We start from the raw sequence: 24,247 nt of genomic DNA, 5'->3' as shown, positions 1-24,247 counted from the left end.
TTAACAACCTCGCGGATTTGTTGGGATCTTTTGAATCCAATGCGAAGTGATGATTCGAGATAATGTGCTGCACACAAAAAGAAACTGACAAGCTAACCGCCTTAGCTTGCACTCTGCAACAGCGTCAGTCAGCTTGCTATCTTATTCCACAAACAACCAGCAAACATACTCAACTACCGTCAACACAAATGACTGATAGTACTTACTTTTAGGCCTTTCGTCTGTGTACAAATCAATCACAATATCACCCAGCGTTGTTTCAATGAGCACCGCCATGGTTAAAATCCCAATCTCACGAGATGAAAACGAGTTCTTCATGTTTTATTTACGGTGGTTGTCATTCAGCTTTTGGCGCGTTACCGCCACCTACCACCCGGGAGCGGTATGACTCAAAGTATGATGTATCATGAACTGAACAGGGAACCTCCCCTTTGGTGCCTTTGCCATGAAGCTGCTCTTTTTTTCTCCCTCCCCCCAAACAACTTGAAAATGTATTTAAAGAAAATACAAGCATTCTGTGAATTATTAGGTACAACATGTAAAATAACTGCTGTGGGGATGAAGTTGGGTCATCCTGAACATGAAACGGAGAAAAAAGTAAAGTAAACAAAAAAGGAGCATAACAGCGCAAGGTTAGAATCATATGAGCAGAGAATGAGGAAGAAATATTTAGTCTTTTGGCCGTATTGTTGTTTTTATCCATTATTTTTAATGATGTGAAATGATTAAGTGAATATGGCATTTACCTAATAAATTCACCAACTTAACAGTGTTAGATACTTTGGAATCCACTCTGTTCATATAATATGAGCTGTGTCAATCTCAACTGACGTAGGGCTATAGACTGGGTATATATGACATCATTATAGGTATATGAGGTATATTGTGTATTTCACAGATAACCAATGGTGGAGACATGAGGATAGGTTGTTGTAAAATTTGAAATTATTACTCAGTAGTTTAGTGTCACCAATTTTGAGAGGTGAAAACTGAATTTTAATTTGAATATATGTGATCATATTTAGGACATTGTTATGATTAGTATTGTTATTGTTATTATTATTATTACATGTAAATTAATCTTTCCGTCCCGCCCACCAGTTGTTTGGAAAGTTGCACGCATGCGCACTTCGCATGTAATGCTGAATGTTATTGCTAAGATAGCTAACTTGTCGCCGTTAGCTAGTTAATTGAAGTGAACACAAAATGGCAGAACTATTACTGTGCGTTCTTCTTGTCGTTGGTTCCGTCACGTCTACAGCACTGTCGCCTCTGAACACGGTATGGAACAAGGCGGCTAACATTAGCTAACACACGGAGCTAATGTGATGGTGCTTGTGTTAGCTTAGCGGTGACTGCAGCTATCTACAGTAAGTGTGGACATTACAATCTGCGTGTTTTTTCCTCTTGATTGTAGGAAAGTATTGTGATTAACGTGACGGCGGGGACAGTGGCGGACACTCAGCTGCAGCAGTCCAACAACTTACAGGTGTGTCCAGTAATGCAGCATCATTGTCCACACACACTGATGTTCTGTCAGTTCCTGTAAATGACCAGTGTTGTTTCCTCCCTCCAGATAAATCTGAACATATCTGTGAGTGAAGAGCAGGTGATGGTCAATGAAGTCCAGGTAGAACTGTCAGAGGTCACCAGGTTCAACTGTCCAGCTCTGCTCTGTGAGTGGTCTTCACATCTCACCCGCAGCCATAGAACATCACACTTTCTAATATGTTTTAGCACCACAAAATGAAATAAAAAAACTTGAGTACAATCCAAATTAATTGCATGAACAACTACACCAAATGTATTTACAACCCGAATGTCCACTCAATAAAAATAGAGTCAAGGCACAAAATGAATCAGAATCTGAATACTTACTACTAATACTACTAATCCCTGCAGGGAAATTGGATGCATTACATTTGCTCCTACATAATTAACAATTATCCGATGACTAAATGAATTAATCAAGTACTCGATTAATCTATAAAAAATAGAAAATTATCATTCAGATTAGTAGATTATGAAAATAATCATGAGTTTCAGCCTTAATTTCAAGTAACACAAAGTTGGATTTTGTTGCTACATTTTATAAACAATTATTGTTCCTACAACTATTGTGAAATATATATCACGGTAACATTTGTTGACAAGACAACCAGGGAACTCTGAAGCAGGGCTTCTAATGTACGAACAACTATGTCTTCAAACTAGTCAAGTCAACTCTATTTATGTAGCCCAACGTCATAAAGACAATTTGTCTGTAAATTACAGTCTGTACAGCAAGTGGAAAAACTCCACAATATCCCTGTTAAGGGGATAAATGGGAGAAACCTCAGGAAGGGCCACAGAGGAGGGATCTCTCTGTCAGGACAGATAGACGTGCAGTAGGTGTCACTTGTACAGAAACAAGTTTAGCAGATTACAAACAAAATATCATGTTTACAAAGTGAAGAATGAGTAGGAGATAGAGACCTGGGGCCCGTTTCACAAAAGTAGGATAGGGGATTAAGCCGGGCTATGTTGCTTTATTTGCTCAGAAAAAATTATCTTTTACATTTTTCTGAAGGAGAAAAAAACAGAAGAAAAATACGAACATAAAAAAACATTCAACTCAGGATTTGACCAAAAACTAAAACATTGTTTTCCACAGAACATAAAACACTCTTCTCTCCCCACACTTGCAAAAATTCCGCCAAGTTATTCGTTAACTTAAAGAAAGTAAAATCACAAACATGCGTTTTGCGTCCACGCTGTTCTCTACTCTGTTCCTTCGTGTTATGTACACGGCCATTTTTGATTGACCAATGAAAAAATTAAATAACTGGCAGTGAGTTTTCTTCCTCCTGTCATATCTGTAACCAAGAATAAAAACAGAGTGAGAGAACGTTTCATCAAACAAAGAAAAAAGCTGAACCAGAAAAAGAAACAGAGAAGTTAATCTGACACAGTGTAAAAAACAGTGAAAGATGGTTTCTCTGGTTGAACAGAAAGGACATGAATCAGTGACGTTAGGGTTAATGACAGAAATAAAAGCATTTACAGCCACCGCTCCATGGAGAAGCCTCCACTGGAGGTCTCCAGCTTTCTTGGTCAGCGGTGGCTTATACAGAGCTTTCCACTCTGGCTTCTGGACAGTTGTGAGGGACAGGTGAGTCCTCCAGGGAGTGTCCACTCTGTCCCTGAGCTTACTCTGCAGTAATGCTTTTAAAACCAGGTAGTACACTGTCCTACCTGTCATGTTGTCTAAACCATAATCACTAAAAACATTCATTTTTAAATAAAAACCAGAGTCACTTTCAAAAACAGGGGTGATTTTCATATTTGGGAAGGAGTCAGTGGGATCAGGCTGAGCTGAGCCATTACAATACTGAGTTAAAAGAGTCAGTTCAGAGTCAGTTAGCTGCCGCTTCCAGTCCTTCAGCAGGAGACCGCTCACCCTGACTGACCTGGTCCCCAGACACTGTGTCAGAGCAGCAGCATTGTCCAGGTGAGGTCCACACACCTGAACCACACGGCCCAGAGTCAGGACCCTGGCATCATAGAGTTTCTGCAGTAGGGACGGTCCCATGATGCAGCGAAAATGTGTCCCGTGAGTCACTGGTTCATTTAGGAGCCAGAAGAGAGAGTCACATCTCCCTCGTGTCTTAGAGAAAAGTCCCCACACTTTAAAAAGCCCCTTGTAGAAGGTGGGGAAGTTTCCCAGGTTAAAACCACGTAAATCCATTAAAAACAGAGAGTCTGCCAGACCCAGTCCGCCACAACGCTCCAGAATGGCACGAGCCACTGGCCTCCAGACCAGGTCCGAGGGTCCAGTTAAGAAGCGCTGGATGTGCTGGAGCCTGAAAGCTGCTCTCCTGCTCGCCAGGTGGACTAATCCATGGCCCCCCTCTTCTTTGGGGAGAAAGAGGACACTCTGTGGAACCCAATGCAGACGATCCCAGAAGAAGTCCACCAGAACCGCCTGCACTCTGGACAGCAGCTTCTCTGGCGGGTCCAGACACATCAGCCGATGCCACAGCATGGAAGACACCAGGTTGTTTATAACAAGGACTCGACCTTTAAAGGACATCTTAGGCAGAATCCACCTCCACTTCCTAAGACGACCCTCGACCTGTTCAAAGAGTCCATCCCAGTTCTTGGAGGTAGAGGCTTCGTCTCCAAGATGAACACCCAAATACTTCAGTCCTCCCCTTCTCCACACTAAGCCCCCTGGTAAAGACAATGCATTCTCCAGCCCCTCCCCCACTGCCACAGCCTCACTTTTCCCCCAGTTGATCTTTGCAGAGGAAAGCTTCTTGAAGTCAGCGGCAGTTTGGGAGATGCTGTCAACATCACCCTGAGACCTCACACAGAAAAAGTGAAATCATCAGCATACGCTGACACTTTAAAACAGTTCTCAAAACCCGGAAAAGACAGACCAGACAAACGAGACCTGAGCTTGTGTAGAAAAGGCTCCAGAGCCAGAGAGTACAGCATTCCTGACATTGAGCAGCCCTGTCTCACACCTCTCTGAACTTTAAAAGGAGCGCTTAAACTGCCATTGACCTTCAGCACACTCTCAATGTCACTGTACAGGACCTTGATCTTAGCTATAAAACCTGAGCTGAAGCCAAAAGCCTGCAGCGTCTGCCACAGGTAAAGGTGTTCAACTCTGTCAAAAGCCTTTTCTTGATCTAGAGAAATCAGACCAAACTGTGAGCCTAATGAACTAGAGAGTTCCAAAATGTCACGAATTAGAGTGATGTTATCAGATATGAGCCTGCCGGGCACACAGTAGGTCTGGTCTACACCGATGACCTGCTCCATCACCTTCCTGAGCCTCATGGCCAGCACCTTGGACAGCAGCTTGTAGTCGGTGCACAGTAGAGACACCGGACGCCAGTTCTTGAGAGCTTGAAGGTCTCCTTTCTTTGGGAGGAGGGTGAGGACAGCCCTCCTGCAGCTCAGCGGTAGTCGTCCCTTATACAGACTGTCCTGTAGGACACACAGAAGATCCTCCCCAATGACTGCCCAGAAGGTCTTGTAGAACTCTGCAGGGAGGCCGTCTATGCCGGGAGCTTTCCCGCCCTGCAGAGTCTGTAGCGCCTCCTGCAGCTCCTGGGCAGAAAGTTGTGCGTCCAGACCGTCTCTGTGGTCCTCTGTGACCTTTGGCAGTCCTTCAAAGAAAGACAGCGCCACCTCCGGTTCCTCCTGAAATTCTGTGGAGTACAGTTCCTGATAAAAACTGACAGCACACTGCCGAATGTCAGCGTCCTCCTGAAGTATCTGTCCGTCCTCAGACCTCAGTGAGTGCATCAGTCTTTTTTGGCCACTCTTGCGTTCCAGCCCAAAGAAAAAATGTGTGGGAGCATCCATCTCCACGACTCTCTGGAAGCGTGACCAGATTAGAGCACCATGTGCATGAAAACCCAGCAGGTCTGACAGAGCTGAGCGTTTGGCTTTGAGAACTTTAATTTGTTCTCCATCTCCTGTGGAATCTGCTAGACTTTGCAGTTGAACCACTTCTCTCTCCAGATCTCTCATAGATCTGCTCATGTCTCTCGTCGCATTGAGAGTGTACTGCAAACAAAGCTGTTTAATCTGGACCTTCCCTATGTCCCACCACTGCTGTAACGAGCTGTACTCGCATTTAGTTTGTTTAAAATAAAACCAAAAATAACTGAATACATTCTTAAAACCAGTGTCTGACAGCAGTGTGGTGTTAAAATGCCAATAAGCACTTTTACATCTGATCTTCTTTATAAAAACCACACAGTGTATAAGAGAGTGATCAGACAAACCCACAGGACAAATAAAACAGCTCTTAAAAACATTAGCATGGTGCTCATAACAATAAAAACGATCAAGCCTGGCCAAAGACAACAGGTTATCCCTGCAGTGAGTCCAGGTGAACTGACGCTGGTTTTTGTGGATCCATCTCCACACGTCACACAGCTCAAAGGTTTCTACTATTGTTGCTAAACATTTCTTGGAAGCAGCGTTGGGTTCTGGGTGATTCCTGTCTAGCACAGGATTTACAGTGCAATTAAAATCACCTCCTAAAAACAGATAAGTGTCACTAGAACAGTCTAAAAGCGCTTCTTTTAAAGTGTCTAAAAACACCAGTCTGTCTAAAGCTACAACAGGAGCATACACATTCATAAAAATCATTTTAGTTCTCTCGAACTCTGCTGTTATTTTTAAAAACCGTCCTGGAACAATCTCGTCGACAGTGTATGACGAGGGTGTGAATTCTCTGGAGAAGAGAATTGCGACCCCCCCACTGTTACTGTCTTTGTGGCTTAAAACCACCTCCCCAGTCCACTCCCTTCTCCAGTCACACTCATTTTCTGAGGTGCTGTGTGTCTCCTGGAGAAAAATTACATCCAGCTGCTTCGTTCGAATGAGAGTGAAGAGTGAAGCCCTCTTCACATCTTCACATGCACCATTAATATTTAAAGAGCCCAGCTTCAACTCACACATGTTAATATAAAAGCTGCATCCAAACAAAAACACACTTAACAAGCTAAAGAAAGAAAGAATAAAACCACTCATTCAGGACTCTCTTTCTCTAACTGGTTCCGAACTTTGCATAAAATCTTTTTCAGCCTAAAAATTTCGGTGTCCATAAAAGTGGGCTGACCAAGGTCTCCTTTATTTCTCATCAGAGTCCTCAAAGACTGACTGAGGAGACGCAGATCAGGGAAGTGATCCTCAACGTTCACTCCCTTCATTCCCTTTGTCTTAGTTAAAAAACTCCTGACATGTGAGAAGGTGTACTCACTGTGCACCTCCCTGTCCTCCTCATCACCCTGTGTGCTCTGAATGTCCTCCTCATCACCCAGTGTGTCTTCTTGTGTGTCTTCTTGTGTGTCGTTTTGTGTGTCACCCAGTGTGTCACCCAGTGTGTCACCCAGTGTGTCACCCAGTGCGTCACCCAGTGTGTCACCCAGTGTGTCTTCTTGTGCACCGTCCTCTGACCCCTCAGTGGACACCTGTGTGTGTTCCTTTAACATTTTCTTGTTGTTTGTGACGTTTATTTTCGGTTCCACATTTTTCCTTTTAATAGAGCATTTGGGAGATTCTCCCATAGAATCGTCGTTAACGTGGTCGTTATGGTCCTGAGCAGCCTCTGCCGCTCTGTCCACTGTCTGTCCTCTGTCTGCAGACGACTCGGTCTGGACACTCTGTCCATCACTGTTCTGTGTGTGTGTCTGTGGTGCGTGTGTGTGTGTCTGTGGTGTGTGTGGCTGTGGTGCGTGTGTCTGTGGTGCGTGTGTGTGTCTGTGGTGCGTGTGTGTGTGTCTGTGGTGCGTGTCTCAGGTGTTGCGCTGGGACCGTCGGCTCCGACAGGTGTCTCCGCCGCAGTGGCAGCAGCAGCAGCGTGAGGCCGGCTGACAGCTGCTCTACCCGGGCATGAGCGGACCATGTGTCCCTCTGCCCCGCAACCAAAGCACCTGAGGGAGTCCGACGTAACGTGCACAGTATAATCGAAATCATCCACTCGGAATTTCAGGGCCAAATTCAAATCGGTTTTATTATCCTTCAGGATCATAAACACCTGTCTCCTGAAAGACACGACGTGCTTCAGGAGAGCAGATTTGCACCCGAGCGGAATCATTTTGATGGCGGACATGAGTTTCCCGTGCCGCGACAGTTCCTTCACCAGAGCTTCGTTGCTCAGAAACGGAGGTGTGTTCGAAATAATAATTTTTTTGGCAGGAGTAACCAGAGGTAACGCCTGCACCAGTGATCCTGCGACCACCACACCACTCTCTACTATAACACTCACTTTGTCAGTGCTGTCCAAAAAGATAACAACAGCACTGTTCATCCTGGACGCAGATTTGACCCTTTCATAGTCAACAACTGCGCCCACGGCGAGGCTACACACCTCCACTGACACGCCGACACCCGGACACAGTCTAACGGTGTGTCGGCGTGTCAGCTTCTCCAACCCGGAGACTCCAGGTGCTGCCATTGTCTGCAGGGCTGCAGAGCCGGCAGACACCGGCAAACACAAATAACTCTACAACTATAAACAATAACAAATCAAAATCACTGGTTATAAAAGAAAAATTAACTATCAACAAAAAACCACCAACCAGCAAAAAGGAAGATGATAGGATTTGTTAGAAAAAGTTAGTAAATCACTCACCGCACTCTCAGCCACGCTCACTCCCAACATTCACTCAGAGAGAGAGAGAGAGAGGTCTTGGTCATTAGTTCATTTACTTATTTGTGTGTACACCCACGGTTGGTGTAGTGGTTAGCAAGAGGGTCCGGGTTCCTGGGTTCGAGCCCCGTTTGGAACATCTTCGGAACAAGGCCTTTCTGCAAGGAGTTTGCATGTTCTCCCTGTGTGTGCGTGGGTTTCCTCCGGGTTCTCCGGCTTCCTTCCACAGTCCAAAAACATGCGATATGGGGATTAGGTGAATTGGTCACTCTAAATTGACCGTAGGTGTGAGTGTGTGATTTTGTGTGTGGTCTCTATGTGGCCCTGTGATGGACTGGCGAACTGTCCAGGGTGTACCCTGCCTATCGCCCAATGTCAGCTGAGATAGGCACAGCACCCCCCGCGACCCTCTGGTGGAGGATAAATCGGTAGATAATGGATGGATGGATGGATACAGGTAGTGATTCGTTTTTGTGTTTTTAGTTGGATATTGGATGTGAACTGATTGTATTTCTATGTTAAAATGTTCTATTAAAGAAAATATGCAAAAATATATATCTTTCTGTATGCTGTAAAGTGGTTTAAAAAATTGAAATCGGAATCGGCTAAAATCGGTATCGGCAGGTCAAACTTCTTGAAAAATCGGCAATCGGAATCAGCCCCAAAAATGGTAATCGGTGCATCCCTACTACTTACATTCATTAACTTGTTTTTACAGTCAAAAACCTCCTAGTTGCTGCAAATGAGCCGGTAGAAATCTGTCTTTTCTGACGTTGTGCTGAGCCGTGATATTTCAGACATAAATCTCACCCCCAGAAGACAGAGTGTGTTGTGATTGGCCAGTACCCGGAAGTGACATATTCAACCTGAGTACCCAGACTAGTGCCCGGAGCAGGAGGATCTGCTGTTCAGGAGAACCGCTGTTTACGTAACTAGACCGGGTTTTTTCAGAGATCTCGCTGAGCCCGAGATTACAATAAAACACAGCGTTCTCAGCAATGGCTGAACTGCTTGTTTTGAAACTTCAGGGCTTCGTAAACAAGGTAATGACGCAGATACACACTAAACAACAGCGGAACTTCCGGTCTAGGTCCGCTTTAAATTCAGATTGCATGGGTCTTAAATATTTGTGTCATGTCACCGCGAAAATGTGGTCAATCTGTTTTGCTTGTTCGAATATTTTTTCTTTCCAGTAGCCGCTGTGTTGTCTATGGGCTGGTTTAGAGGCTGTAACGGTACCGGGTTTCACACTTGGGTTTCACCCAAGTCACACTATCAAGTGCGTCATTATTACGGTTACATTGTTCTTGTCAATAAAGAGGTTTTATTTAGGGATGCACCGATATTGAGTGGAACAGCACCTATTAAACGCTGGAAAGTCTCTGCGCAAAAGCGATACTTGGCTGCATACAGAGCAGATTATGAACTCTCCGCGGCATTCACTTCACACCAGAGAACATTCTCTCTCTTTGAGCAGTAAACTAAAGAGATCAGCTCAAGCATATTCTACATAAATTCTGAGACCACGGAGTAAAAACACTCTGCTCTTCAGAGTCTGTCACCACATTTCTCAGATCTACTCATATCCCCTGCACTTCATCGTGACTGTTCTCCATCCTCATCATAAAGATCATTATTTTTATGTGGGGATAAAACATAAATAGAGATATAAAGAAATTTAAAATATGCAATCTGTTTAAAATGTAATTATGCTGTGAAACCCACAGTTCACAAAAGCACAATTATTTGCATAAGCAGCAGATAAGTATTGCATATTTAAAAAAAAAAAATCCACTGTGACAGCTTGGGATGGGAATTTCACAACATGTTGATAGTCGATTGTCGAGGTCCACGTGTCGATCTTTTTTTTTTTTTTTACTGCAGCAATGCGGAGGTGGAAAGTATTCTACAGTGTACTACTTCATTTTAGTCTCAAAAACATGGCCGTTCTGTCCATTATTGACCATCAAAGCAGTGATAATACAAATGAGGGGCAAGAAAAGCGGCGCAAGGGGGGGGACACCCTTTAAAAAAATCCTAGCTAAAAGCCTGAAGCTCGGGGAATTATTTTATTCGGTCCGAATATTTTAATTGGTCATACTTCTATCATAATAATATGTTAATTAAATAATAATGAGTTTCAAAACCTGGTGGGTTTGTCTTACGTTTTAGAGTGCCATATGCTTATTAGGAGCAATTAAAGATTACAAAATAAAAGTGTAAAAATGCAGGAAAGGTAAATATAGCTTTAAGGAAAGATGAATGGTCTAATACAGTTTTTGGGAGAATATCACCTGTCCATGACCTTCTTGCAGCTGATGCAATGTACCACAAAATATGCAACAGTAATTTTCGAAAATACATTCTGAGTCAATTTTCGGCAAAACCTGGCAACAAACATAAACGATTATGAGAGAACAACAACAATCCTAAAGGTGGCAAACATTTTAGAAGAATACGATGATGGGGTTAGGGTTAACCCTAACTCTGCCAATAATGATAGATCAGCCTGCGGCACCACCAGAAATATTAGATGTAGTTTGCTGTAGTTGCAAGGAAGACTGCAGCACAAAGAAATGCAGGATTCACCTGTGTATGGAGGTCAAGGGTTACTGATGTTATAAAACCAATTTTGAGTTCCAATAATTAGTGCTAAAGAAAATGAAATCAATAAAATTACATAAATTTATGCACATGCCACTGTATATCTCAGATTGATGAGAATTTAACATATTTCCTCAATTAGGATTTCTTAGGACTATAACTATGTTGTTCTGGACACCTCATAGAAATGGTCTAGGTTAGGCTACTATTACAATTAATTCTATTTTTAGTTACTTAGCCTGGAATAAACGTTCATATATTTAAAACACATAAACAGCGGCAGAAGTCATGGCTGCGAGTCAATATATATTAAAGTGGAAAGGTTTTAATCTCATAAATCTACAACTTTATTTTATCATTTATTTGCCACTTTTAATCTCGTAAATCTGCAAATTTTTTCTTGATATTAACCCCCTCCCCTGGTCCACAATTTATTTTCTATTTTTTCATACTTGGCCCTAATACGCTGTCGTAAAAAGATGCCAAATCATGCCAGAATAATCCTCCGGTCTGGCCATACTTTTTCTGCGGTTTGTTTTGCAGGCCCTCTGGTAGTGTTCTGGTAATGGTCACTTCTGGGTCATGCAATTTGCATTTATCAATATTGCATTCAACGGGAAATGCGCGTTATCCTTTTTTTTCCATTTTTTATTTCAGCACATAATTCCAACAACCATTTTTTTCATTTTGATTTTGTAAACAAATATTGAGAAAACAAGTCTTTAAAACAAGTTTTTAAATTTGTGTTTTTATTTTGAAAAACGAATGAACAATGATATATGGATTTAAAAAAACAATATTTCACTTCCACTCCGTGGGGTGAAGTAGTAACCACAAACATGGAAATTCACCATGGTCAACTTGAGAGTGCTTTTAGCTGCTGTGTGTGCAAATATCATATATTGTCCTATCCCGACATCACCCTCATGTCACAATTTCTAAGTAATACAAGTTCTACATAAACAAACTACTGATGTTTTTTTCTACATTTTAAAATTAATTTATTTTTAACTTATGTGGTTACACTGTTAGTGTTTTGAAATGTATGTGTAAATATTCCCTCTCTATAACACTAAATACAGATTAATCAGTGATGAGAACAATAATTGTGTGTTGGTATTCTTTTAGATTTTAAATAATTTGTTTTGACAATCTACTGTGTGTGTTTTCCCTCCAGTGGACAGCATCAATGGAAGCAGTGAGTTTGAATCTGGGGACTTGGTGTCCACCGTCACCAGGGTGATGGTGAGCCAGAATCGTCTGTACAGCAGCTCAGAGGAGGTGTTGGCTCTGCAGGTGTTCAGTGAAGTGATAGAGATGGACGGCAAAGAGGTAAACATCTAATGTTCACTCCTGATCCAACAGAGAAACGCTTGTGATTGTCTGACCAGTGTTCTACAATAATGAGAGAAGCACAATGGCAGCACAATGTTAGGTAAACATGTGCTTTACAGTCATGTTGTTGAACACTGCAATGATGATGAATATACTTATACTCAACCTTTTCTTCCCTGACCCTTTTGGAGTCCCTGCTCGTACAGTGGTATGCAAAAGTTTGGGCACCCCTGTAAATGTTCATTTTTCTTTATAAATCAGTGGTTGTTTGAATAAAAAATTTCAGTTCAAGATAACATATAGGAGTGATATTTGAGAAGCTAAATAAAGTTTACAGTGTGCAAAAAGTATTTAAACAAAATTAGGCATGTGCATAAGTTTAGGAAAAATGAAAAATGTTGTGTACCCTCCTTTTGCAGAAATAACAGCCTCTAAACCAGGGGTCTCAAACTCAAAAAAAAAAATTTCTCCACGCTGCCCCTGCTGACTCTGCTCCTCTCTCTCCTGCATTGTGCGTCGCTCCAAACGGGCTCTGGTATCCAACGCAGAATGGATCATTTCTCTATGTTCAGTTATATCCACACATCCATTTATGACACATACATAATGATCTTTATGACGAGGATCGAGTACAGTCGCGAGGAAATACAGGAGATCCGAGTAGATTGTAGTAAAACGTGTTGACAGATTCTCAAGAGCGCACTTTTCATTGTTTTCACCCTGATCTCAATCTAGAAGACGCTTTAGTGCTGTAATTAAGGGAATAACAGATGCATCAGATGAGCTGATCTCTTTAGTTAACTGCTCAAAGAGAGAGAGAGAAGAGAGTTCTGTCGCGGGGAGTTCATAATCTGTGCTGCGCTGCAGCTAGGCCTGTCGCGATATTCAATAAATCAATTAATCGCACGATAATTAAAATTAGCTCGATAATTTTTCTGGCTGCGATAAATGCCATTTGCATGTTTTTTTGTTTTCCCCGTCTCTCTCTCTCCCTCTCTCTCTCGGGTCCTAAAGTGTGTGAAATTTGATGTAGTATGCATGCCAGGTGGCTAGGTGGCGCTGTGAAGCACTGCCAAACAACAACACCAGGAGCGCGCGCATGCGCTGAAACTTCCTTCTATTTCTTTTCCAAGTGCTGAGTCGCCCACAGTCGAAAACCAAAACATTGACTCGGCGTAATTGCTGAAATGACTCCTGGATCGGTATCACCCACCCTCCAGAGTGGAAATCTTAAAAACGCTCCGCTGTCAACCCTTTAGACGGGAACGCGACATCGCTGCTCACGCTGACACGAAGCTGAAAACGAAGCTGACACGAAGCTGACACGACGCTGACACGACGCTGACACGACGCTGACACGACGCTGACACGACGCTGACACGACGCTGAAGTTGGCACCACATTCGCCCCCGGTTCTCTTTATTTTGTCGGTTTCACCCGGGAGCGTTGCCATGTAAAGCCAGAGTAACGATGAGTGAACCCTCATGTCAGTCACTTGTCAGTCGCGTGGTGTGTGGGGGGGGGACTCCTGGTGTAGCCTACCACAGCAGAGTGCAGCTAACCCATTTTATTTATTGCTTTTGCTTGTTTGTTAATTTAATGTGTTCTAGTGTTAAATATTCCTTAAAAATAAAAGTTTATTTCTCTTTGAAAAGGTGTACCTGCATTATTATAGCATTATCATTGTATTAGATGAAAATGATCTCAGAACAACAATATTATCGATTATCGCAATAATTTCTGAGACAATTTATCGTCCAGCAAAATTTGTTATCGTGACAGGCCTAGCTGTAGCCAAGTTTCGCTTTTGCGCAAAGAGACTTTCCAGCATTTAGTAGGTGCTGTTCCACTGTGTACTCACATCTTGTTGGAACAGGTGCGTGCTGGCTGCAGTTTTTGCGTGCGTCATCACAACATCTTTCCGGTGGTTACCGGGGGAAACGGGAGGAAAAAATAGGGCGTCCTGCACACCTGAGGATGGAGAGACTTCAGCTCTACGGGTGTGGCGGGCCAGCGCAGTCGCTGAGGATGCGCGGACGCACATTTGGAGGAAAACAGAAGCTGCTATAGTAACTTGACAGCAGCTGAGACGTTGTGATTTAGATGTGCGTGCGTATAACTGCCGTTTTGAATCAGCAGCTGCTACGGTCTACAGCTTTATTTCTGTCCCTCTTGCGCCGCTCTTCCTTATCGTCACTGCGCACATACATTAAACTTTGATATCGAGGGTCGCGTGTCTGAGACTACTGCTCTAAATGCTTCCTATAGTTTCCAGTTAGAGTCTGGATTCTGGTGGAAGGTGTTTTGGACCATTCTTCTTTATAAAACATCTCCAGTTCAGTCAGGTTTGATGGTTTCCGAGCACGGACAGCGCTTTAAATCACACCACTAATTTTCAATAATATTCAGATCTGGGGACTGAGATGGTCATTCCATCGCTGTATTTGTTTCTCTGCATAAATGCCTTAGTAGATTTTGAGCAGTGTTTAGGGTCGTTGTCTTGTTCTGAAGTCTTGCAACTTCAGCTTTGTCACTGATTCCTGGACATTGTTCTCCAGAATCTGCTGATATTGAGTGGAATCCATGCAAACCCACCTTTAACAAGATTCCCAGTCCCTGCACTGGCCACACAGCCACACAGCCCCACAGCATGATGGAACCGCCACCAAATTTTACTGTAGTTAGCAAGTGTTTTTCTTGAAATTCTGTGTTCTTTTTCCAACATGCATAACACCCCTTGTTTTGCCCAAATAACTCTATTTTAGTTTCATCAGTCCACAGCACCTTATTCCAAAATGAAGCTGGCTTGTCCAAATGTGCTTTAGCATACCTCAAGCGACGCTGTTTGTGGCGGGGGGCAGAGAAAAGGTTTTTCTTCATTACTCTTCCATACAGCATTTGCTTGTGTAAAGTGTGCTGAATAGTTGAACAATGCACAGTGACACCATCTGCAGCAAGATGATGTTGTAGGTCTTTGGAGCTGGTCTGTGGGTTGACTGTGACTGTTATCATCCTTTGCCTCTGCTTATCTGAGATTTTTCTTGGTCTGCCACTTCGGGCCTTAACTTGAACTGTGCCTGTGGTCTTCACATTCCTCACAATGTTCCTCATAGTTGAAACTGAGAGCTTAAATCTCTGAGATGGCTTTCTGTATCCTTCCTCTAAACCAGGGGTGTCAAACTCATTTTCACTGTAGGCCACATCAGCATAATGGTTCCCCTCAAAGGGCCACATGCAACTGTCATACAAAATAAATATAACTAAATGTAACCAAATATAATGTAAAATAAAGGTAACTACTCCTAACATATTACTAAATAACTTTCTGTATTTATGACTTATTCAAGTTACAAATATGATGAATTATAGATGTAACCCGGTCCGCGATGATGTTTCCTGACAAACTAACATTTTTAAAAGTCTGTATCTGGTCGGGGCAGCCCTGCTCACACACCTTCAGCATGCACTGCTTCAAAAACGCACCCTCAGAAAAAGACTTTGACGCACGGGTGATCTCTTCAGCCACAATAAAGCTAGCTTTCACTGCTGCATTGTTTTTGGTTGTGGCTTTTCACTCGTCGCATAATGCAATGATACACTGCAATCTAGTGGCAGGATGCCGTCTATTTGCGGGCAACGCAATCGCCATGCATTGTGGGAAATGTAGTTTATGGTCAATGCACACCTTAAAGCAGCATAGACCTATTTTAACACAGATATTTAAGACTAATTAATCACTCGTGGGCCACATAAAATTATGTAGCGGGCCACATCTAGCCCCCGGGCCTTGAGTTTGACACGTGCCCTAAACCAATCATTGTTTTCAGGTCATTTGAGAGTTGTTTTGAGGGTCCCATGTTGCCACTCTTCAGAGAAGATGCAAATAGGAGAAACACTTACAATTGGCCTCCTTAAATACCCTTTCTCATGATTGGATTCACCTGTGTATGGAGGTCAAGGGTCACTAAGGTTACCAAACCAATTTTGAGTTCCAATAATTAATGCTAAAAGTATTGAAATCAATAAAATGACAAGGGTGCCTACATTTATGCATATGCCTAATTTTGTTTAAGTAATTCTTGCACACTTATATCACTGTGTTTGTCTCCTATAATATATTTAACGGAAATTTCTTATCCAAACAACCAATGATTTATTAAGGAAAATCTTACAGGGGTGTCCAAACTTTTGCATACCACTGTAAATGACATGCCCAAACTAAATAGAGTAAATCTCTGCAGTTGCCTTGGCCAATTAGGGTGAGTAACGGCTCGTTTTAATCCTTTAAACCTGATCGGTATCTGGTCTCCAATTGCATGTTAATAACTTCATACGTATGACGCATTTGATTTGTGCAGACAATCCATCTGTGTTTTAACTGTGTTTCGTGAACATAAGAATGGTTTATATGAGCTTTTAGCTGAGTTTCTGACCTTTCTGTGGGTGTTTATTAAAGTTAGAGATGGTTTTATGATGTTTTTGTCGCAGCATGTGATGCTGCCCCCGGTACCTTGGGCAGCACAGACACTCAGAGTATGTCCGTAAAAGCTCACCGATGCAGATCATCATCATCTCGTTTTGCATTTGTGTTAAATGATGGTCTCTAAAACACGACATCAAATTAAAATCATAAATTCTCTCCCTCCCACTTGACCTGCTCTCTCTGGAAGACAGACAATTTTGTACCATCTGTATTATAAGCACATAATGTAAGACTATGCACTCCCGTTTCCTCACTGTCAGCTTCTGCTGCTTGTTCTTAAATGACAAGTAGTTTGTAAACATTTTGGCACATTTCTCAGATTATTTTTAAGACTTCCTAATTTTCTGTTCTGAAGTAAAAAGGATTAATTGAAATGTTGATCCGAAGTCAAGCATTTCGCTTATCGTCAGTGTTTGAACAGAATATTGACGTATTCGCTCTGGTATCAAAGGAAAGCTATAGTCCTGCTCTCTGTATCCCTCTGTCTCTATCAGTGGTACTGCAGCCTCACAACAGAGTCTGCTCTTAGTTCTGTCATCATCTGCTCTTCTTCATTTCCTTCACCTTAAGGATTCATTTTAAATCAAATGTCTGAGGTTTTCTGTGTGTATTTACATCATTTTCAGTACAAAGACATCTCAGCTAACTAATAAACCAAAGACAGTTGTGGCAGGTGCAGTTACTCACCAGGGAACAATACTTTTCAACCCTCAAGGGTCCTTCTGCCCTTTTCGTGGCTTTCTGTTTTTTAATTGTTAAGCCATTTTGTCTGTGTTGAATGAATATAGCTCAAATTTCCCAAAGGATATTATTTTTTGGTAAACTTTAGAACTGTCTAAGCAACGCGAGAACTTACTAAAGTGTTCCCCCTTCTTTTGATCACACATTTAGCTTAACATGAAATAATGCATTTCTTTATGTTATGATTTCATGTTGGACTACTAGCATTAAATTTAAATGTTTTATATTTGTCCACCAGGTGGTGCTATGTTTTCCCATTCAAAGCATGCAGCAAAGTTTCACTGTTTTCTGCAAACATTTCTTACTACAGATACTATTATGATAATTGTGTGCCACTGTTGATGTTGGATGATATGTATGTGTTAAAAAATTGTGTGTGTATTTTATGTCCAACTTCATAAGACTTTTTTCTCAGAAGACAACAGTCAGCGTTATAAAATCATTCAATAATAAAAACAGCGAGTAGCCTTTCAGCACTTCAAAGATAGCTCAGCAGCAGGAACCAAAACAAAGTTGGACTTTGTTTTGGGTCTTGCTGAGGTAGTTCCAGTACTCGGGTGCACTTCAGCCAGGGTTATAAGTATGAGCAGTAGTGCAGGAGGAGTCATTTTGGAAATGGAAAGACTTTACGCCACACAGGAGGCTTTGGAAAGGATCTTGAACTCTGAGGACTCGGAGGCCGACATGGATGAGGCCTCAGAAGTACAAACAGACCAGCTGTTGTCCAACTCCAACTCATCTGAAGACTGAGCTGAAGATGAGAGTGAAGTGGAGGTGGATGATGCTTTTATGAAGACACACGGGTCTCTTCCATTCCCTAAGGAGGCAAGAATGTGCTACGCGTTGAAATAAGCGTGGAAAGGAAGAGAAAGGAAATATTACAACAGATGCAAAAGAGGTGACGATAACCTTGATCAGGTGCGTGCCATTGCGCATCAGTTACGTACACATTTATCTATTGTTACTCTAATGTTCTTGTCTAAAATATGTCAGGTTTTTTGTTGCAAATTTGCATATTTGGTTGTCGGCACCAACCCATACAGAAGGAGAATAAATAGGTGGCCACTGGACCTTTCCACAGCCTGGTTGATGTTTGGCTGTACAACACCTTTATCCTGTGGTGGGAGAGATGCTGGTGACCCCCCACACACCGAGAGGAGAAGGCAGCTCCCCTGCTCATCAGCTGCTGCAGGAATGGTTGCATATCTGCAGGGTGCTAAGGCTGCAGGTCCTTTTCTCATGAGTAAATGTCCTCACAGAAGGCAGTGCCATTTTTGCACTGACAGAAAGATAAGAGTTGGCAGCACCTGCTGCAAATGTGGGGAGTTTACATGCAAAGACCACAGCCTTGGAGTCTCTGCTCCACCTGAGCTGGACTCTCACACATGCTGCACAGAGTCGGTCAGTCACTCGCTCGCTCACTCGCCATCTCTATCTTTTCCCTTCTCCCCATCTCCAACAACACACCCAACTTCCCCATGTTTCATATTCAGTGCTCATATTTCAGTGTTCATCATTCAGTGTCCTTCTCTGGAAAATAAATGTTTTTTCAGGTTCAACCTATTCTTGTATATTTATTTATCTTAAAACAAAATGGGGTAATAGTGCTTTCACGTGAGAGTCTCCAAACATCACAAAAAGTTGTCAGATTTAGTGACAAAGTCGCCATGTTGACAACACTGCTCTGTCAGAGATGCACACAACTCGCAAACTGTGACAGCGGTCGTCGAGGCGCGCTACAGATGACAGACAGGAAGCTCGGCCAATTATTTTATTTGGTCCAATTATTTTAATTGGTCATACTTTTATCCTAATAATATGAGAATTAAATAATGACGAGTTTCAAAACCTGGTGGGTTTATCTTACATTTTAGAGTGCCATATGCTTATTAGGAGCAATTTAAGATTTAAAAAAAAAAGTGTAGAAAGGTAAGTATAGCTTTAATTTAGCCTTTGTTTGCTCATGATCAGCTTTAATAATAATTAAAATGATTGTGCTATTGTGCAATATTTAGGTCCAGCAGCCCAACATGTGTGAGGTGAAGATTCTGATGAGTCCAGATTTCCAGAAACTGGCCCAGTTTATCAATGTCTACCCTATTGGACACAGTGAGATCTTCAGGGTTCCCAGAGAGAATGACGTGGTTGTCACCAATCCACCAAATCCTCGAAGAAGTAGGAAGACATGTTGCTTTTCCTGATCTGAATTGTTGTCATGCAGACAAACTGGAGTTATAATTATATTCTTATTTTTTCTACATATTTTAAAATCAGACGAGGATCAGCTAATATCTCAGACCACCAGTCAGTACCCACTGAAGCACACAGACACCACACAGGAGGAGATTGCAGCTCCAGGAAAACTCCCAGAGACTCCTCTACGTATGGATCCTGACCTGCTCCATGATGTCAGATATGATGAGTTTGACGAGCGAGAGCAGAGCCAGTCAGATCAGATTCAGATGGGAACTTCGCCTTCAGAGCTCATGTCATCTTACTCGGTAAATAATGATGGTGGTTCTGATGGTGGTTCTGGTCAATGGCATTGATATTTCTTCTGCCATGTGTAGCTCTGTGAGGTCGACTGTAACAATAAAAAGAAACAAGCAACAGAAACAAACACTAGACACACACAAACTCCCACACACGTTAAACCCCGCCTTATTCTTCTCCTAGACCATGGATCTGCAACCACTAATATCAGAAGAGCCACTTTTGACCCCTCTCCACCCAAATATAATTAGCCACAAAACCTACTTGACTCATAAAATGAAGATAACATCTTAGTTTGTTGCGTCTGGGAAATCTAAGAACTATGAAAAAGACTGTTGACCTCTCAAAATTAAAATGTGACCCACTTTGAAATAAATAGCATGTAGCTCATGCTTGAGAAAAGCTGCTTGGGAAAAGCTGCTTGCAAACGTATGTGGATACACATAGTACTTCCTTAATCTACACCAGTGACGTGCGGTGAGCGGTAGGGTAGGTGTGTGTGCGCTTTAAGACTTGCTTAGTTCATTTGAAGATGAAGTCCATTTACGTTCCTTCTTCACAAAGTTGTTGATGACAGAGGTCTTAAAGTCTCCTGACTTGGCCTTCAGTTTACAGAGTCCACAGAGTTTACAGTTGCTCTGTCCGTTTTCTTATACCACTCCTTTTGAAAAGTACGTATAATATTCTGTCTCTTCCTTTGGAGAAGGTCCGGTAGCTCAGTCGTGGGTCTCCCCTCTATATAATATAATAAAAGCTGCTGTTTTTCATCAAATGCCAGCCTTAAGAAATGTTTAAGCCTCTCTTGTAGAGCCATCATTTAGGGCAGGGCGATATGGCCTCAAATCAATATCACGATATATTGAGCAGCTCACCTCGATAACGATAAATGAACCATAAGTTCGAAGTTGCTAAATGACGTCATCACCTAATTTGCATAATTGGCCATTTGCCTGAGAAAAGCATGTGCGCCGTGACACACAGATATCAGTACTGACACATATATATGTATATATATGTATATATATGTATATACATATATATGTGTTATGTTTGATATGTATCAAATGCAGTGATTTATTTTGTGCGAGACTGAGTGAAGAAACATTTATATTTACACCACGCTCTGTAAGCCAGAGGGTCTTCTCTCTGCCTGTGAGTGCATTGGGAGGAGGCGGGGATCCCGGCAGCACCCACCATTTGTTGAGCACATTAACTGCAGAGGGATATTATCGAATATATCGATAACGGCAAAATGACGTCGATTATCGTCGATACATTTTCGATATATCGCCCAGCCCTACCATCATTACACCTCCCGCGTGACGTTGTTGACAATTCACGAAAGTAATATGAACATAAATGCAGCACAAACATAGTACAGTATGGTACAAACTGTACCGTTGCATCCCTAGTGCCTACCCTGCCTCCCTTGACTGCACGTCGCTGATGTACACGACTTAATTTAAACACAGGATGTCTGTTGAGTTTAGGGAGGTTTTTAAATATCGCATTTGACGTAGACATAGGATGTGATGCATGTTTTTAGTTGACGAAATATTAAAACACTGTTATTTATCACCTTAATCTCTAAATACGAGGTTTTCACTTTGAAAGACAAACGAACACAATAGTTTTATTTAATGAATTTAATGAATTTCATTTTATTTTAAAGCTACAGGGAGCCATCTGAAGAGCTGCCCCTGTCTTAAGCCAATCTTGAGCACTTTTAGATCTTGTTCAAACAACACGCTGCATTCTTATTGGCTCACTGACGCTGATGAGATTAAATCCATACATAGTGAAATTTGATGTTGAATCAATCAATCTCAATCAATCTTTATTTGTATAGCCCACAGTTTACAAAACATAGTTTGTCTCACGGAACTTCAGGGTTGGTAACATCCTCTGTCCTTAGACCTTCGACCAGGGTAAGGAAAAACTACCAGGGAAAAAACCCTTGTAACAGGGAAAAGGGTAGAAACCTTAGGGAGAACCACAGGTGAGGGATCCACTCCCTGGACGGATAGACGTGCAGTAGATGTTACCCAAAACATACAATACACAATGACAAGAATAAAAAGTCTTTAAATGCCAGGATCCATCTGTCACAGCCTGTAGCGAAGGCTGTTGTGAATGACATCATGTTTTAATATAAGATGAAGTTTGATACCCAGCCCCGCTTTGTTTGTTATATGTGCTGCTGTTGGAGCTGTGGTGACTACTGTCTCTGTGATTGTCCTGTCCTCAGGCCATGTGTCAGTGGATGGAGCAGTTGAGGGAGCGTCTGAGGCGTTTTTGCTCTGAGTCCCTGCCTCTGTTCTTCCTGGTCATGTGGGTGGTGGTGATCGGCGTTGCAGGATCTGCAGTCATAGTCAAGATCCTGGACATGTTCTTCCCTACATGTGAACACAAGTGAGTGTCTTTATGAGCTTCTATCAGAGAAGAAAACCTCTGAGAGCATGATCACTGAACATGTGGCTGTTTCTTTCTGTTTGAAGGCACATGTTCCACATGAACCCTGTCACTCTGATGGCAGAGGATGAGAAGCACACTCTGTTGGAGAGCATAGAGACAGAAGCAGAGGAGGAAGAGAAGAAGCCTTGAATCAGGACCGACTCAATAATTCCATGTACTGTCACTTTGTTCTTGTTTATTCTTTACAGTGTCAGTGCGGCCTGGATTTTTCTCTCGCTTCTTTTCTGATTCACTTTAGTTTGCCCTCAGTTTTGCTCATGTGATGGAAACAGCATCAGAGTAAGACATTAGAAATGACTGCACCTTTAAAATGACCAAAAGTACATTTGCTTTACCAGACATTCTGTGCCAGGGCAAATGATTATTTATTATTTTAAATGTGCTGTTTTCCTTTAGAATGTCACTCTCACTCTCAAAGTGCTTTTGAAGGAATGTTTGCAAAACGTGAATTCACTCAGCGAGTTAGCTTTGCATAAATGTGGGGGGAAAATATGATTAGGATCACATGGAGCCAAGTGCAGTTACCTTGACAATTGTTTTCTATCTGTACAAACCATGAATGATTATTATCATGGTGAGCATAGTGACTTTTCCTCAGGCCTGTTTCCTGTTTTCATGAAAAGTCAAGATATTTAAACTGAATTTGAATGTAATCAGTCAGTGGTGTGTCAGTTGTACTCTTACCCCCACATGGTGTCACCACAGATGTTTGTGGTGCCTTCCACAGCCTCACTCGAGTGAAAGCAAGAGTCAGTGTTTGGTGCTTTTATCCAACACAAAACATGAAAGGACACGAGCATTGTATTTGCTCAAATGAAGAATTCTTCCTTTAAGACAGTAGTCGTTTACATGCAAGTCAAAAGACTCATTAAGGTCGGACAATAATTCAGTTTTCTTAATGTCACATAAACCAAGTCCAGGCCAACTAAAATCGATTTGATGTTCTGCACGCACACCAAAATGTTTTCCCTGGTCTTTGACCTGGAAATGGAAGGAGATGACGTTTAAACTGCAGCACTGTTGCAGGAAATGAAAAGAATGTGATGGCGTTGGTGATAACAAAAGCTACAGAAAAGACTATTCACGGTTAACATGTACAAGAGGTACGAAACATACAGAACCACAGCACGATTCGTCTCACTGTTGGATTTTTACTTTTCTGACGTGACGTGAAGGTCAACAGGAAACTGATTCAATATGCACTATGCAATACAGTGGTTTGCAAAAGTTTGGACACCCCTGTAAATGTTCATGATTTTCCTTTATAAATCATTGGTTGTTTGGATAAGAAATTTCAGTTAAATATATCATATAGGAGACAAACACAGTGATAATTGAGACATGAAATAAAGTTTATATGATTTAAGTGTGCAAGAATTATTTAAACAAAATTAGGCATGTGCATAAGTTTAGGTACCACAAAAGAAAACATTTTGTGCATCCTCCTTTTGCAGAAATAACACCCTCTAAATGCTTCCTATAGCTTCTAATTAGAGTCTGGATTCTGGCTGAAGGTATTTTGGACCATTCTTCTTTATAAAACATCTCCAGATCAGTCAGGTTTGATGGTTTCCGAGCATGGACAGCTCACTTTAAATCACACCACAAATGTTCAATAATATTCAGGTCTGGGGACTGAGATTTGCATTCAAAATCTACAAAGGCATTCATGCAGAGGAACAAATTTTGTTCCTCTGCATGAATGCCTTTGTAGATTTTGAATCTTACTTTTTTTTTACTGTAGGAGCAAGTGTTTTTCTTGGAATGCTGTGTTCTTTTTCCACCATGCATAACTCCCCTTGTTTTGCCCAAATAACTCTATTTTAGTTTCATCAGTCCACAGCACCTTATTCCAAAATGTGCTTTAGCATACCTCTACGTTTGTGGCGGGTGCAGAGAAAATACTTTTTCTGCATTACTCTTCCATACAGCATCAGATTTTTCTTGGTCTGCCAGTT

At 41.9% G+C, this 24,247-nt stretch overlaps 2 protein-coding genes across 2 annotated transcripts in view; one reads left to right on the top strand and one right to left on the bottom strand.

Annotated features, from left to right (window-relative positions):
* The window catches only part of ppil4 (peptidylprolyl isomerase (cyclophilin)-like 4), a gene marked incomplete at both ends in the record, with an annotated part of 31,845 nt that extends 31,569 nt beyond the window's left edge, over window positions 1–276 (bottom strand). The window contains one exon of the mRNA XM_083905647.1: window positions 207–276. Within this exon, the coding sequence (XP_083761773.1) occupies window positions 207–276 (70 nt within the window). The remainder of the gene's footprint in view (window positions 1–206) is intronic.
* Window positions 277–1,152: 876 nt separating this feature from the next.
* ginm1 (glycoprotein integral membrane 1) lies at window positions 1,153–23,941 on the top strand. Its single transcript, XM_083906238.1, has 8 exons — window positions 1,153–1,281; window positions 1,418–1,489; window positions 1,577–1,676; window positions 11,940–12,094; window positions 19,337–19,496; window positions 19,596–19,822; window positions 22,063–22,226; window positions 22,313–23,941. The coding sequence occupies exons 1-8, from the start codon at window positions 1,207–1,209 to the stop codon at window positions 22,416–22,418; spliced, it is 1,059 nt and encodes a 352-aa protein (XP_083762364.1). The 5' UTR covers window positions 1,153–1,206; the 3' UTR covers window positions 22,419–23,941.
* Window positions 23,942–24,247: the final 306 nt, after the last annotated feature.

This window comes from Microchirus variegatus (genome assembly GCF_963457635.1).
Source record: "Microchirus variegatus genome assembly, chromosome: 19".
Lineage (NCBI taxonomy): Eukaryota > Metazoa > Chordata > Actinopteri > Pleuronectiformes > Soleidae > Microchirus > Microchirus variegatus.
This window is presented reverse-complemented; position numbering and strand designations above follow the sequence as displayed.

Excerpts from the sequence above, each read along its gene's own strand:
- ginm1 (XM_083906238.1), top strand. The coding sequence starts at position 1,207 with ATGGCAGAACTATTACTGTGCGTTCTTCTTGTCGTTGGTTCCGTCACG. Across the intron at positions 1,677-11,939 it reads CAACTGTCCAGCTCTGCTCT|TGGACAGCATCAATGGAAGC; the intron begins GTGAGTGGTCTT and ends TTTTCCCTCCAG. Across the intron at positions 12,095-19,336 it reads TAGAGATGGACGGCAAAGAG|GTCCAGCAGCCCAACATGTG; the intron begins GTAAACATCTAA and ends TGCAATATTTAG.